This window comes from Harpegnathos saltator, unplaced genomic scaffold (genome assembly GCF_003227715.2).
Source record: "Harpegnathos saltator strain DR-91 unplaced genomic scaffold, Hsal_v8.6 scaffold542, whole genome shotgun sequence".
NCBI classification, from domain to species: Eukaryota; Metazoa; Arthropoda; class Insecta; order Hymenoptera; family Formicidae; genus Harpegnathos; species Harpegnathos saltator.
Genome location: NW_020230363.1, coordinates 27,257 through 42,226, shown reverse-complemented (window position 1 = coordinate 42,226; position 14,970 = coordinate 27,257). Strand labels below are relative to the sequence as shown.

Genomic DNA, 14,970 nt, shown 5'->3' with positions numbered 1-14,970 from the left:
AGGTGGCAACCGTGGCCAGGACACGGAGTCGTAGTAGGCATGTGAAATATTCTTTTTACATTTATTATACTTTAATAATAGATAAAGCAATTGTACAATGAAAATATAACTAGTTCAATAACGTATATATTAATAGCTGCTGATGAAGCGCTTCTCATCGAAATATATCAAAATTTACGCTTAATACGGTCATATTGGCATACATTAAAATATACTATGAATTAGATAAACAAGGCTCTTATGACGTATAAACTGATAGTGATAATGTCACCGCCGAATATTTTTCCGGACTTATAACGCGTTAATAAGTATGACCAACCATCTACTACGTATATCGCTTCTTTTGCAGTAAAAATATAAATAATGTTTAATTTTATAATGATCATTATCGCACGATGTTTAATTTGAACTTAATATGTTAATATATTCGAAAATTTAATATTTGATACGTATTTTTATTTGTTCTTGCCTTCCCCTCCCGCGCTCTTTAGACCTCCGGGCAAAGCCTAGCATAGAGGTGGCAACCGTGGTCCTGACTATAGGTCTGAGTTGGAGATGTTGCGTGGTGTAAAGCTACATAAATAGATAAAATGCGCGACATGAATTTAAATCGCTATAAATTTAAATAATGGAGAATATAAGCCTATATGACTAAGAATATTCAGCTTATTTGGTCAAGGATTATTCTCTACCATTATAATTCAGATTTTATTTCACGCATTTTATTAATGTAGCTTTCTATCATGTAACATTTCTATCATGTAACATTTCTAATCCAGGACATGGACATCGCATGGTAGATATGTAAAATATTCTTTTTAAATTGATTACACTTTAATAACAGATAAAGCGATTGCACAATAAAAATATAACAAATTCAATAACGTATATATTAATAGCTACTTTTCATCGTTTTTCATCGGAATATATAAAAAATCACGCTTGATACGGTCATATCGGCACACATATTAAAATATACTATGAATTAGATAAACAAGGTTTCTATGATATTGGGTGTGTGAATATGACTCCGCCCTTTTTTGTTAAAATAAAATACATTTGCTTATTTAGAAAATTAAAGAAAAGTTTATTGAAAGTATGCTCCATCTGCAGCTACAACCTTCGCCCATCTTTCAGGTAATTTATATATTCCTTGCCTGAAGAAGTCCTGGTCTTTTGAGCTGATCCAATTATCAAATCAAATTTTGATACTTTCGTATGAAGTGGACCGTTCTCCCGTAAGATCTGACTGCATCGTCCGGAATAAGTAGTAATCTGAAGGAGCTATGTCTGGCGAATATGGCGGATGGAGTAGCACTTCCCAGTCCTGTCCATCTAAATATCTTTTCACGACTTCTGCGGTATGCGGTTTGGCATTAACATGCTAAAGAATTAATTTGCTGTGCCTATTCACCCATTCTGGCCGTTTTTCTTCTATGTCTCGCTTCAAACGCATTAGTTGTCGTCGGTAAACTTCTCCTTTAATAGTTTGGCAACAATCCTCTGTCAATAATGCTTCCAATTCAGCATCTTCAAATTTTTTTGGTGGTTTCCCATGTTCTCTGTCCTCAGTTCCAATGTCCTCATGTTCACACACCCAATATATAAACTGACAGTGATAATGCACACGCCGAATATTTTTCCGGGCTTACAACGTGTTAATAAATATGACCGACCATGTACTACATGTATAGCTTCTTTCATTGTGTAGTTACATCACACACTACAAAAATAGACATAAGTTTCTTATAAATAAAATTTCATTTTCAGGGAACATGTATATACTTTCTCGTAAAGACAAAGTATGGGAATATATGACTATTGTTTCGTATCAAACAATTAATATTATTATTGTTGTATATTGAAATATTTTATGATTTCTGCATATTAATACTAATTGTCTTTTATTATAGAGAACTTCGAAGAAGTGTTGTATATGTATCAAGTAATATAAAGTAAGTGGCAACGTATAGCGTTACGGATTTATGAAAATATTCTCACCGATTTCTTGAAAAGTTTGTTTATTAGAAAATAGAATTAATATATATGGTTGAATTAGACATAAAATATCCTTTCGTTCGACAGAAATCAAATTTTTAGATTATGAAAGAAGTTAAGTGATAGGGATATGTTTAAAATTTTAACATCTTTTAAAAAACTGAAAATGTTATAAAGTACTTTTCAAACCGTTTAAATTTTTATTCGAAAAGTTTTCTTCCATCTCTTATACTTTTGATAATGTATGCAATTTGATAATACTTCGAAAGAAAAATACTGATTTTTTTCAAAAGGATATTTCGCTGCTTAAAAGGTCAATTAGACATTATAAAAAAATTGCATATCCTTTATTTTGTCTAGATTACTATATATTTTAAGCTTATCGGAATTATAGGGAAACATATCCATGTATTTCTTTGGTCCGCAGAACTTTATAAACTTGAACAATTTCAAGAGTTAATGACTCTTGGTATGTGTCTTTGCAAATGCGTAATAAATTATATCTTTATTTAAAGGCAGGTCTGAAAAGTTAAAATTTATAGTTGTAAAATTCTTTTCGAGCTGTCTCATTTATTATTATAATATTATTTCCTTATACCTTCTTTATAGTTTCTTTATAGTTATACCTTCTTTAAGTTTGCCTATTTTTTGAAGACATATAGAGTAATGATTCATTTTTTGTGACTTATATTCTACAAAATATTTGATATATAAAGAGTTAATTTTTTTATTACCTGGGTCAGAGCACTGCATTCTACATATTTTACAGCCTTAAGTTCCTTAGCGAGTTTCTCTCCCTGTTCTGCTGATATTGGTTTCTGTTTGTTTTTTGCGAGCTTCTCTACTGTCGCAACATCATCTCTCAAGTCGATTTGTGTTCCAACAAGTAAAAACGGAGTTCTCTGACAGTGATGTGTTATTTCAGGCACCCACTGCGATAAAGTGCGTTGAGATATAATATAATATCAGCTAACGTTTATATATTTATACATGTAAAAATAATTACAATATATTGTATATTACCTTTTCTTTCACATTTTCGAACGATGACGGTGAAACAACTGAGAAACATACGAGAAACACATCAGTCTGAGGATAGCTTAAAGGACGCAATCTGTCATAATCTTCTTGACCTTAAAAAACAAAAGGCCAATTATTAATATAATTTACATAAATAAATAATATATATGATATTATAAATATTATATAAATAAGTACTATAAATAATGAAATTATACAATGAATTATACAATGTGTTTGATACAACACATATATCTATTCGCGTGCAGATAAAACTCATCGTACAATACTAAGCAGAAAAGTTCTTTACCAATCATTTTTATATACAAACGATAATTATTCAAATATTAATCCAAGAAAATTAACAAATAAATACGTGTAACGTGTACGAAAGTCTTATTCAAGATATTTGGATCTATTAATAATCTTCTAAGTAACGATGAGCGGTGTGTGATGCATTACGTGAAAGCATATAGTTCAGTGGAATGTGGTCAAAAGTTACTTGTTTTAACTTTATCTTTACAAGTGCTACTATACGAGGGTGGCCCGATAAGTACTTAGCCTACAAAAGAAAAACGAAAATTTTGGAAAAGGCGATTTATTTCTCAACATAGTCTCCTTTTAGCTCGATACACTTGACCCAGCGATGCTCCAACTTCTTTAATCCGTCTGAAAAATACGTTTTCTCGAGGTCTGCGAAGTAAGCCTCCGTGGCGGTGATGACCTCCTCATTCGACTCAAATTTCTGCCCGGCGAGTGACTTTTTCAAGTTTGGAAACAAAAAGAAGTCGCACGGGGCCAAATCTGGAGAATACGGTGGATGGGGCAGCAGTTCGTAGCCCAATTCGACCAATTTGACCGTGGCGAGGGCGGAGGTGTGAGCCGGTGCGTTGTCATGGTGGAAGAGCACTTTTTTCTTCGCCAAATGGGGCCGTTTTTTCTGCAATTCGGCGTCGAATCGGCTCAATAATTCGGCATAGTACAGCCCTGTGACCGTTTTGCCCTTCTCCAGGTAGTCGATGTAGATCACACCTTGTGAATCCCAGAAAACGGTGGCCATCACCTTTCCAGCCGATAGGACAGTCTTCGCCTTCTTCGGAGCACGTTCGCTGGGTGAAGTCCACTATTTCGACTGTTCCTGGTCTCTGGTGTGTACCAGTGGATCCATGTTTCGTCGACGGTCACGAAACGATGCAGAAACTCCTTCGGATTGCGCTTAAACAGCGTCAAACACTGCTCTGAAGTGGTCTCACGGTTGCGCTTGTTGTCCGGAGTGAGCAAACGCGGCACCCATCGCGCCGACAGCTTTCTCATGCCCAAAATTTCATGCACGATATGACCCACGCGGTCTTTTGAGATACTGTCTCAGCTATCTCGCGCACCTTCAATCGGCGGTCTGCCAATACGAGATCGTGGATTTTTGTCATGTTATCCTCCGTGGTAGCCGTTTTCGGGGCACCTGGGCGTGGCTCATCAAAAACCGACGTGCGACCACGTTGAAACTCGTTAAACAAATTTTTGACGGTCGCCATCGAAGGAGAAGAATCACCGTACACAGCATCCAAGCGCTCTTTGATTTCGCTGCGCGATTTCCCTTCCAAAAACAAGAATCGAATCACCGACCGATATTGCTCTTTTTCCACTTTTCTAAAATCCGCGGACACGCCCGCTTCCACACGCGGTCAAAACAAAACTACGAGTCCGATTCGGTTGAAATTTCGACAGTAGCCGTCTACGAGAATGTACTACACGATAGTAAATTTCTCTTGCGATAGTGGCGCCATCGGGCGGTGAGGCTAAGTACTTATCGGACCGCCCTCGTATAGTACTATATATATTCACCGTCAAACATTTTCTTTAACCAAGAAAAAATCTTACCTGCTGTATCAAATAATCCTAATGTATAGGGATCACCTCCTATCATCACAGTTACTGCATAGTTGTCAAAGACAGTAGGCACATATTCTGAGGGAAATTTGTTTGTTGTATATGAAATTAAGAGACACGTTTTACCGACAGCTCCATCGCCTACTACAACGCATTTTATTGTTTGCATCTTTATATGATCTGAAACAATATTGAAAGATATACATAAATAAAATAATTTAAGTAATAAAGCATATAGAAATGAAACAAAATATTTTTTAGATAAAAATTTACTATTTACATAATCATGCAGTTTCTATTTATAATCTATATTATGTAATAATTTTGTTATAAATTATGCTCACAAGATCAATATACAAAATGATCTCATTTTAAATACCTATTTATAGCAATATATTATGAGATATATTTAAGATAAAAATATAGTTTATAATTTTAAGAAAATAATAAAATTTCGATTTGAAGATCATCGCTATGATCTTCAATAATATAGCGCTAAGATCGAATAAAAATTAATTTAAAATATTTTTTAATGAAACTATATAATCTTTTTTAACACAAATTAATTTCTTTCGTCATTTTGCACATAAACGTACTAAAATGAGATCATTAACCCTATACGTTATGGTGAAACATTCAGCATCCCACCTTTTTCCGCGCAGTTTTTAATTATTTTAACCAATTTCTTGATATAAAATACAGGTGTTCCTGTTTTTATAGTCTCTTGTATATGTAGGAATGTAAAAAAGAAATAGGCAATTATAAATTTTCATTTGCATAATTGCTATAAATAAACAAATGTTCAAAAGCTGTGCTTTTTATAGGAGAAATGCATTTTCCACTAAACTATTATCAACATCGGAATATCAATCAGACACTTATTTAGAACACCCTAAAGTATTTTTCAGAATTATTTCAGATTTTTTCGCAGCTTCGTTTTTTATTATATCGGGTTGGCAAATAAGTTCGTTCGGTTTTTGTTTCAGTGTAAGTTTCATGCGGATTCGCTTTTCTTTCCTCAGCGCTATCGTGCAAATCGAATACACATTTGAAAGGTTATGTTTCACTGTTTATGCTGTGCTGTATTTGGTTTGACTAACATCAGTATTGTGTGCTGCGCAGCTGTGAATATGGAAATAGATAACGTGCATTATCGTCATATTTTACTCTATTATTTTAAAAAAGGCAAACGAGCTGCGGATGCTCATAAAAAGACATGCCGTGTGTATGGAGATGATGCCTTAACAGAACCCGTATGCCAAAAGTGGTATGGCAATTTCCGTTCTGGAGATTTCGACGTCAATGATGCGCCCAGCTTCGGTCGCCCGACCGAGATTAATTCAAGTGACATTAAGGCTATAATCGAAGTAAATCCATCCCAATCGGTACGAGAGATTGCTACGACATTGAATATATCCCACACAAGCGTATAAAAGCATTTGCGCCAGCTGGGACACGTTTCTCGACTTAATGTTTGGGTGCCGCATCAAATAACCGAAGCTAACTTGACCACACGCATATCCATCTGCGATTTGCTACGGAAACGCCAAGAAAACGATCCATTATTGAAACGAATGGTGACGGGTGACGAAAAACGGGTCGTCTACGATAATATAACGCGTAAAAGACACCGCAAACAACCTCGAAGGCGGGATTGCACCCGAAGAAAATAATGCTCTCCGTATGGTGGGATTTCAAGGGTCTATCATCTATTACGAATTGTTACCGTCAGGTAAAACGATTGATTCAACTGTATATTGTTCTCAATTGACGAAATTGAACCAAGCAATCCGCACAAAACGTCCAGAATTGGCAGATCGCAAGGGTGTCGTCTTCCACCACGACAACGCCAAACCTCATTCGTCATTGACCACTCGGAACAAATTGCTTCAGCTTGGCTGGGATGTTTTGCCTCATTCTCCGTATTCACCGGATCTTGCCCCTTCCGATTATCATTTATTCCGGTCGCTGCAGAACTCTATGAACAGGAAAACCTTCAAGGATGAAGAGGCCGTTAAAAACCACCTGGATTGGTTTTACGCCGATAAGCTCCCAACGTTTTACGAATAATGAAGCGGCATAATGAAGTTAGTGGAAATATGGCTAGAGGTCATCGATAAAGATGGCCAACATATAATTGATAAAAATTTATCTTGTGTATCAAAAAATTGTGTTTTATTCTACTCTAAAAAACCGAACGAACTTATTTGCCAACCCAATAAATTACTAATCTTTGAAAAAAATGGAAAAATTAATATTTTCCACTATAAATCCAAATAAATACTAGGAATACAAATAAGTTTCCGCCGTTTGACAAAAGATGGCCCCACCAGAAGGTTATGTTGAAATTGTCAGATGTAAAACGTAATATCGTAAGTTTGGACATCTGGTAACAACATAACCTTGAAGTATTAATGACTCCGTATCAGTATCACATAATTTTTTTCGTGCGAAAATGTCAAGTTTTGTGCCGAATAAGCGTCATTTGCGGGAACTTTTGATTTACTTCTTTAAGTTGAAGAAATCTGCAGCTGAGGCGCATCGATTGCTTGTAGAAGCATATGGTGAGACTGCTTTAAGTGAGAGAAGTTGTCGTGAGTAGTTTCAAAAGTTTAAAAACGGTTAGTTTGACGTGGAAGACAAAGAACGTAGTGGAAGGTCAAAAATGTACGAAGACACAGAATTGGAAGCATTATTGGAGGAAGATCGTGCCAAACGCAAGAAGAACTTGCACTTACATTAGAAGTGACTCAACAAGCAATTTCACATCGTTTAAGGCAGGATACCACCTTTGCACTTTGAAAAAATTGAAAATTTTTTTGTTCTTAAAGTACTCTTTCAAGTGTATAGAATCGAAATTCATTTATTAGAAAGGTGGCCGAAACCTTTTTCTTGTGTAAAAACCGGTTTGGAACAGAGCGCTCTCGGTGCGTTTCTCGGGCTGCCGAGCGCGCGCACACTGTCTGTCTCATATACAATTTACCGACCACATTACGGGTTTTAGTTCCCATTACCCTTTTAGTTCCAAATAGTGAAATAGTGATAGTAGTAGATATCGCTAGTTAGGATTTTCACTATAATATAACATAGATACTTCTATATTTTATATAATAGTTCATAACGAATTGGTCGTGTAAACATCATTCACGTGTTGCTTGGTTGTGTAACGTCTTTCACGTGTTTCTTTCGAATTTATGCATTGTTCATCATGGGGAAGACAAAAGTAGAGGAGAGAAAAGGAACAAAAGCAGAAAATAGACGTGCCTCGAAACCGAGAAACAGCAAAAAGAAGCCGCAGAATCGATACGTGTTAGAAGGAGAAAGTGAGAGTATCAGTACATCGGCAAAGAAATTGAAACAGAGTAAAAATGAATATCATATCAATGTGGACGCAACTATTGATTATCGTTTAATCGATTTTGTGACTGTTTTTGCAGCAATGTCTGAATTTCTAGTGTGCAAAGTGTGTAAATCTCCCGTAAAGTTTCAAGAAGCAAGTATTCGAGGACTGGGTTCCAAAATTGCAATTCTTTGTGAACAATGCTCACCGAAATATATAAAGTCGTGTTCCGTCATAAATAATCATGCATATGATATAAATCGTCGTATAGTTTTTGTTATGCGATTGCTCGGTGTTGGTGTAAATGGAATTAAAAAATTCTGTTCATTCATGTGTCTACCACATCCAGTATTTCAGTCATTTTATGACAAAATCGTTTCGACTATTTCTATTGCTACCGCAGCCGTACGAGAGGAATCAATGAAGAACGCAGCTGCTAAAGAGAAAGAATTGTCAGTACAGAAGGAACTTACAGAAGGGATAGTAGTTTCAGGCGACGGTACGTGGAAGAAGAGAATCTCGTCTTTATTAGGCATTACGTCATTGATAGGATGGTGCACCGGGAAAGTCATTGATGTTAATGTAAAATCAAAAATATGTAATCAATGCAATTACTGGAAAGGAAAAGAAGGAACGGCAGAATACGAAGAATGGGCTGCGAAGATAGCTGTCAAAATCACGAGGGATCGGCTGGAAAAATGGAGGTTGACGCAATTATTGAAATGTTTCAACGATCAGACGAACTCCATAGTTTGAAATATAGTCACTACATAGGGGATGGAGACAGTAAAACATATAAAGATATTTTACACTCGAAACCATATGAAAATTTGGACGTTAAGAAAAAAGAATGTATCGACCACGTTCAAAAAAGGATGGGAACGCGACTTCGAAATTAAAAAAAAAATGTACGAGGTATTGGTGGCAGAGGCAAGCTAACTGGAAAATTAATTGACGATCTATCACTATATTTTGGTCTAGCAATACGCAGGAATTATGATTCAATTGTAAACATGAAGAAATAAATATGGGCCACGCTTTATCATAAGATTTCTACGGACGACAACCCGCAGCACGATAGATGTTCAGATGGCGAAAATTCCTGGTGCTCATGGAAACAGGCTAAAGCTCGCAACGAACTCGACAATTATCAACACAAACCAGCAATGAAAGATGAAGTTTTCAATGCTGTTAAACCCATTTATGAAGAATTGAGCCGCGATGAACTATTATCTCGGTGCTTGGGTGGGTTTACGCAGAACAGCAACGAGTGCTTCAATTCTGTTCTGTGGGCTCTCGCTCCTAAATCTATGTCCAGTGGCAAAAAAATCGTTGACATTGCTGCTGATATTGCAGTATGTAATTTTAACGATGGGTTACACAGCATTATGGACATTATGCAAACTTTGAACCTGCCTATAAGTCAAAGTTGCTATACATTTTGTGTACAAGCCGATAATTATCGCATTCAGAGAGCGGAAGATTCGATGACTGAAGCTGTTCGAGAGGCTAGAAGAAGTGGTATTTCTGCTTGCAAGCTTACCAATGAAGAGGATATAGATGCTGAAGGAGTATTATATGGTGCAGGCATTGCAGATTGACGGTTAGTTGAAAATATTTACTAGTTATATCTATATAAAACTTTAAACGCGTTTTTCTCGAAACGATGTTTTTGAAATCGGCGTGTCAGATTACTCTTACAATTTTCAGCGGATTGACTTGAAACTTTGCACAATTCTTCCCCGTGGTATAATCTAATGATGTACGTAGGACTTTTGCTGTAGCGTTGTTATTTTTTTTTGGTGCACAATTTTATGAACTTCTTTACCCTAAGAAATTGACCTTTTTGTTAAAATGACCGCCATTTTCTTGAAAATCGAAATTTCCTAAAATTCCTACGTACAGCATTAAAAAATATTGTTGTTAATAGGAACATTCTTTGGTTTTTTTTCTAGAAGCCACGTACACAGCGGAATTTGACACGCCGTCTAACGGTGTTCCTCCAAAGGAATGTATTTTGGCGCCACCTACAAGAGATTATTTTTGACTTTTTCAGTTTCAAAAAATGTGTAATTACAGATTAAAGTTACATTAATGAATGACTAAAACCGATTTTGTTTCTGCGTACTCTTTGTATGCAAAAAAAAATTCATGAAAAACGCCTCCAAAATCGCAGTCAAAGGTGGTATCCTGCCTTAAAATCGTTGAGAATGATTCAAAAATAGGGAAATTGGGTTCCATATGAATTGAAGCCGAGAGACGTTGAACGTCGATTTTGCACGTGTGAAATGCTGCTTGCCAGGCATAAAAGAAAGGGTTTTTTGCATCGTATAGTCACTGGTGATGAAAAATGGATCCACTACAATAACCCAAAGAAGAGAAAATCATGGGGACCACCTGGCCATGCTTCAACATCGACAGCCAAACCGAATATTCATGGAAAAAACTCATGCTGTGTATTTGGTGGGATCAGCTTGGTGTCGTGTATTATGAGTTGCTCAAACCGAGCGAAACCAATACTGGAACTCTCTACCGAACACAATTAATGAGATTGAGCCGAGCACTCAAGGAAAAACGCGCCCATTACTACTCCAGACACGACAAAATTATTCTCCTACATGACACCGCTCGGCCACATGTTGCAAAACCGGTCAAAACATATTTGGAAACACTTAATTGGGAAGTCCTATCCCACCCGCCGTATTCACCAGACATTGCCCCTTCCGATTATCATTTGTTCCGATCACTTGTTGATGGCACATGGCCTCTCTAAGTAGCGCTTTACATCATATGAAGATACTAAAAATTGGGTCGATTCGTGGATAGCCTCAAAAGATGAAGAGTTCTTCCGACGTGGTATCCGAATGCTGCCAGAAAGATGGGAAAAAGTAGTAGCTAGTGATGGACAATACTTTGAATAAAACGTAATGTACCGTTCTTTCACAATAAATTCCTAATTTTTGATAGAAAACGGCGGGAACTTATTTATACTTCTAATAGTTTAAAATATCTCTTATAATAGTGTCCAGGAGGTTTTCTGGGTCACTGAATTCTGCTCTGGTCAGAATTTTCAAATTTTTTTGAAATGCAAGATGGCGATACCATACCAGTATGGTTGACCAAAAACAAAAAAATAGCCCCATTATTTTGGAATTTGTTTTCTGGCTTTTTTTTTAGTCGCTGCATCCAAACTTGATGTCAACATTTTCGAATACTGAAAATCCAAGATGGCGTTACCAAAATGGACAAAAAATAATAAAATGGTTGTATTGTTCTGCAATATGTTTTGCAGGATATTTGGCTGCAACATGTTCGATCAAAATTTTTAAAAACTAAAATGCTTATAAGAGAATAGAATTTGCTGCATGTACACATGTATTAGGTGCGCAACTAAGTTCCCGCTGTTTTTCAAGAGATGGCTCCAGTCGTAAGTGCTGGTCGATTGTGACATAACCAAAACGTCATGAACCAAGCTTAGACATATGGTAAACAAACCGCTTTGACACATTAGTGATTTTGTTTTTGCGTCATATACTTTTGGTTGTGTGAAAATGTCTTATTTTGTGCCAAATAATCGTCATTTGCGGGAAGTGTTGCTTTTTTTCTTTCATTCGAAGAAAACGGCGGCTGAAGCGCATCGAGAACTTCAAAAAGTTTACGGAGATGCTGCTCTAAGTGAAATAACGTGCCGTGATTGGTTCCGTCGCTTCAAAGACGGTGATTTCAATGTTGACGACTGTTCGCGTGAAGGAAGGCCAAAAGCCTTCGAAGACGCTGAATTGGAGGCATTGCTCGATGAGGATCCGTGCCAAACGCAAAAAGAGCTTGCTTCAGCATTAGGAGTTAATCCGCCAAGCCATTTCCAAGCGATTGCATGCGTTGGGAATGATTCAAAAACAAGGAACTTGGGTTCCTTGTGATTTGAAGCCAAGAGACGTTGAGCGTCGTTTTTTCGCCTGTGAACAACTGCTCCAGCGGCAAAAAAGGAAGGGTTTTCTTCACCGCATCGTTACGAGTGATGAAAAATGGATTCATTACAGCAACCCAAAGAGAACAAAATCATGGGGACTGCCCGGTCATGCTTCTACGTCGTCGGCTCGGCCGAATATTCACGCTGCGAAGGTTTTGCTGTGTATTTGGTGGAACCAGGGCGGTGTTATTTATTATGAGCTGTTGAAACCGAATGAAACCATCACTGGGGAACGGTATCGAACTCAATTGATGCGATTGAGCCGAGCACTGCGCGAAAAACGGCCACAATACGAGCAGAGGCACGAAAAAGTGATTCTACAGCATAACAACGCTCGGCCTCACGTTGCCAAGCCGTTAAAAGCTACTTAGAAACGCTCAAATGGGAAGTCCTACCCCACCCGCCATATTCCCCAGATATTGCGCCGTCCGATTATTACTTGTTCCGTTCGATGGCACATGGTCTGGCTAATCAGCAGTTCCGCTCATATGAAGACATCTCAAAATGGTGGATAGCCTCAAAAGACGAACACTTCTACCGTGACGGTATTCGAGCTCTGCCAGAAAGATGGGAAAAAGTTGTCGCTAGCGATGGGCAATATTTTGAATGATTCATTTGTAACCATTTTTTCACAATAAAGTTGCATTTTCATCAAAAAAACAGCGAGAACTTAGTTGCGCACCTAATAATTATCATTCCTAATCTCGCTCTTAGCGCTACCACCATTACGCTCTTAGCCAGAATTAACGACGAGGACGTGACGAGGTCCTAGTTCCGTTAATTTCTTTTAATTTTTTTTATTTTGTTTTATTTTACAATTCTGATTTCTGATTCGTAATTAGCGACCCGAAAAACCCCCAGGTATTGATTTTCATAAAATTAAGAAAAATTTTTTTAATTATTGATCCGCCATATTAGATCGACCATTTTGAATCTTATAATTTTGATTTCTAATTCGTAATCTGCGACCCCGAAAATACTTAAATACCACATTTGAAAAGTTCCATCGAGAAATAAAATATATGGCTGAAAGCGTTAAAAATAAATATTTTCCGAAGCATTTTACATCTGATCTTAATGTTTTTAAATAAAGTATACGGAATATTCCATAAAATATTCATTTTTCAATAACCTTATGTCTTAATACCTTTATACGTAAAATGAAAGCAATCAATCGATAATATTAAACTTTGCATACTAAAGCATCAATAAATCTATAAAATGCAACGGAATTTTCGTGCAGCGCGTTATTTTTCCCCTCGCCGCACACCGGCAACACTTTCTAGATTGACTGGGCCACTGTAGCCCGAGCAGCGGCAACGCTTCTCCAATCATCTATGTCGGCGCATTCCCACTCCTCAGATTTCTGTCATTAATAACTCGATAATTATTGCGACTCTTGCAAAATTGTATATTACTCTTCTTTTCAGCTTAACCCAATCTCTACCTTCATTCTTCGGGTTGGTAACTAATTATCGGACACCCTGTATATATTTACGATATCTCGCTGTTTGTCGCAAAAAATTAATACTGAACATTTTAACTCTATTTGGTCTCAAGAATATATTATTATAATACCATTCTGACTTTTGTTAACTTAATGACTTTAAAATTTCCAAAGATCGATAAGTTAACAGAAAGTAGGGCACTATTATAATAATGTATACCGGGTGTATCTGACCATCCGCTCACCTCGATTATTTTGTAAACGCGACATTTTAGGAAAAAATATATCAGAGAAAAATTATATGGTTTTAAAGGTAACATAAAACGACTATATCAGTTTGTTTATATTAGGAGTACAAATAAGTTTCCGCCGTTTTCTATAAAAAATTAGGAATTTATTGTGAAAGAACGGTACATTACGTTTCAAAGTATTGTCCATCACTAGCCACTACTTTTTCCCATCTTTCTGGCAGTATTCGGGTACCACGTCGGAAGAATTCTTCATCTTTTGAGGCTATCCACGAATCGACCCAATTTTTAGTATCTTCATATGATGTAAAGCACTGCTAGACAGGCCATGTGCCATCGACCGGCACAAGTGATAATCGGAAAGGGCAATGTCTGGTGAATACGGCGGGTGGAATAGGACTTCCCAATTAAGTGTTTCCAAATATGTTTTGACCGGTTTTGCAACATGTGGCCGAGCGTTGTCATGTAGGAGAATAATTTTGTCGTGTCTGGAGTAGTAATGGGCGCGTTTTTCCTTGAGTGCTCGGCTCAATCTCATTAATTGTGTTCGGTAGAGAGTTACAGTATTGGTTTCGCTCGGTTTGAGCAACTCATAATACACGACACCAAGCTGATCCCACCAAATACACAGCATGAGTTTTTTCCATGAATATTCGGTTTGGCTGTCGATGTTGAAGCATGGCCAGGTGGTCCCCATGATTTTCTCTTCTTTGGGTTATTGTAGTGGATCCATTTTTCATCACCAGTGACTATACGATGCAAAAACCCTTTCTTTTATGCCTGGCAAGCAGCATTTCACACGTGCAAAATCGGCGTTCAACATCTCTCGGCTTCAGTTCATATTGTTGCGCAAGAAAAATAACACGGAATTAACAAAACGAAAGAAGCTTTATTTTAATACGTCCGTTCGTCGTGACAAAACCAGGGCGACTCTCTCTCATCTCTTCTTCTTTCCTTTGTTATTTATTAAACAACCTCCTTGACAACAACAGCTGTCAAACAATCTCTACTCGATTCCTTTGTAGTCCACTCCCAGGAGCGTGGGGATAACATGTCCCCC

At 37.1% G+C, this 14,970-nt stretch overlaps 1 protein-coding gene across 6 annotated transcripts in view; it reads right to left on the bottom strand.

Annotated features, from left to right (window-relative positions):
* The window catches only part of LOC105184926 (cdc42 homolog), a 76,478-nt gene that overhangs the window by 47,694 nt on the left and 13,814 nt on the right, over window positions 1–14,970 (bottom strand). For 3 of the 6 annotated variants that reach the window (XM_025303423.1, XM_025303421.1, XM_025303422.1), the window contains exons 2-4: window positions 4,897–5,085; window positions 3,022–3,131; window positions 2,733–2,930 (exon numbers count right to left, since the gene is read on the bottom strand). In XM_025303423.1, the coding sequence (XP_025159208.1) occupies window positions 2,733–2,930; window positions 3,022–3,131; window positions 4,897–5,074 (486 nt within the window). In that variant the 5' untranslated portion in view covers window positions 5,075–5,085. Of the gene's footprint in view, window positions 1–47; window positions 1,724–2,370; window positions 2,520–2,603; window positions 2,640–2,732; window positions 2,931–3,021; window positions 3,132–4,896; window positions 5,086–14,970 lie in introns of those variants that run through there. The other 3 variants (XM_025303425.1, XM_025303426.1, XM_025303424.1) reach the window with 3 other exon arrangements.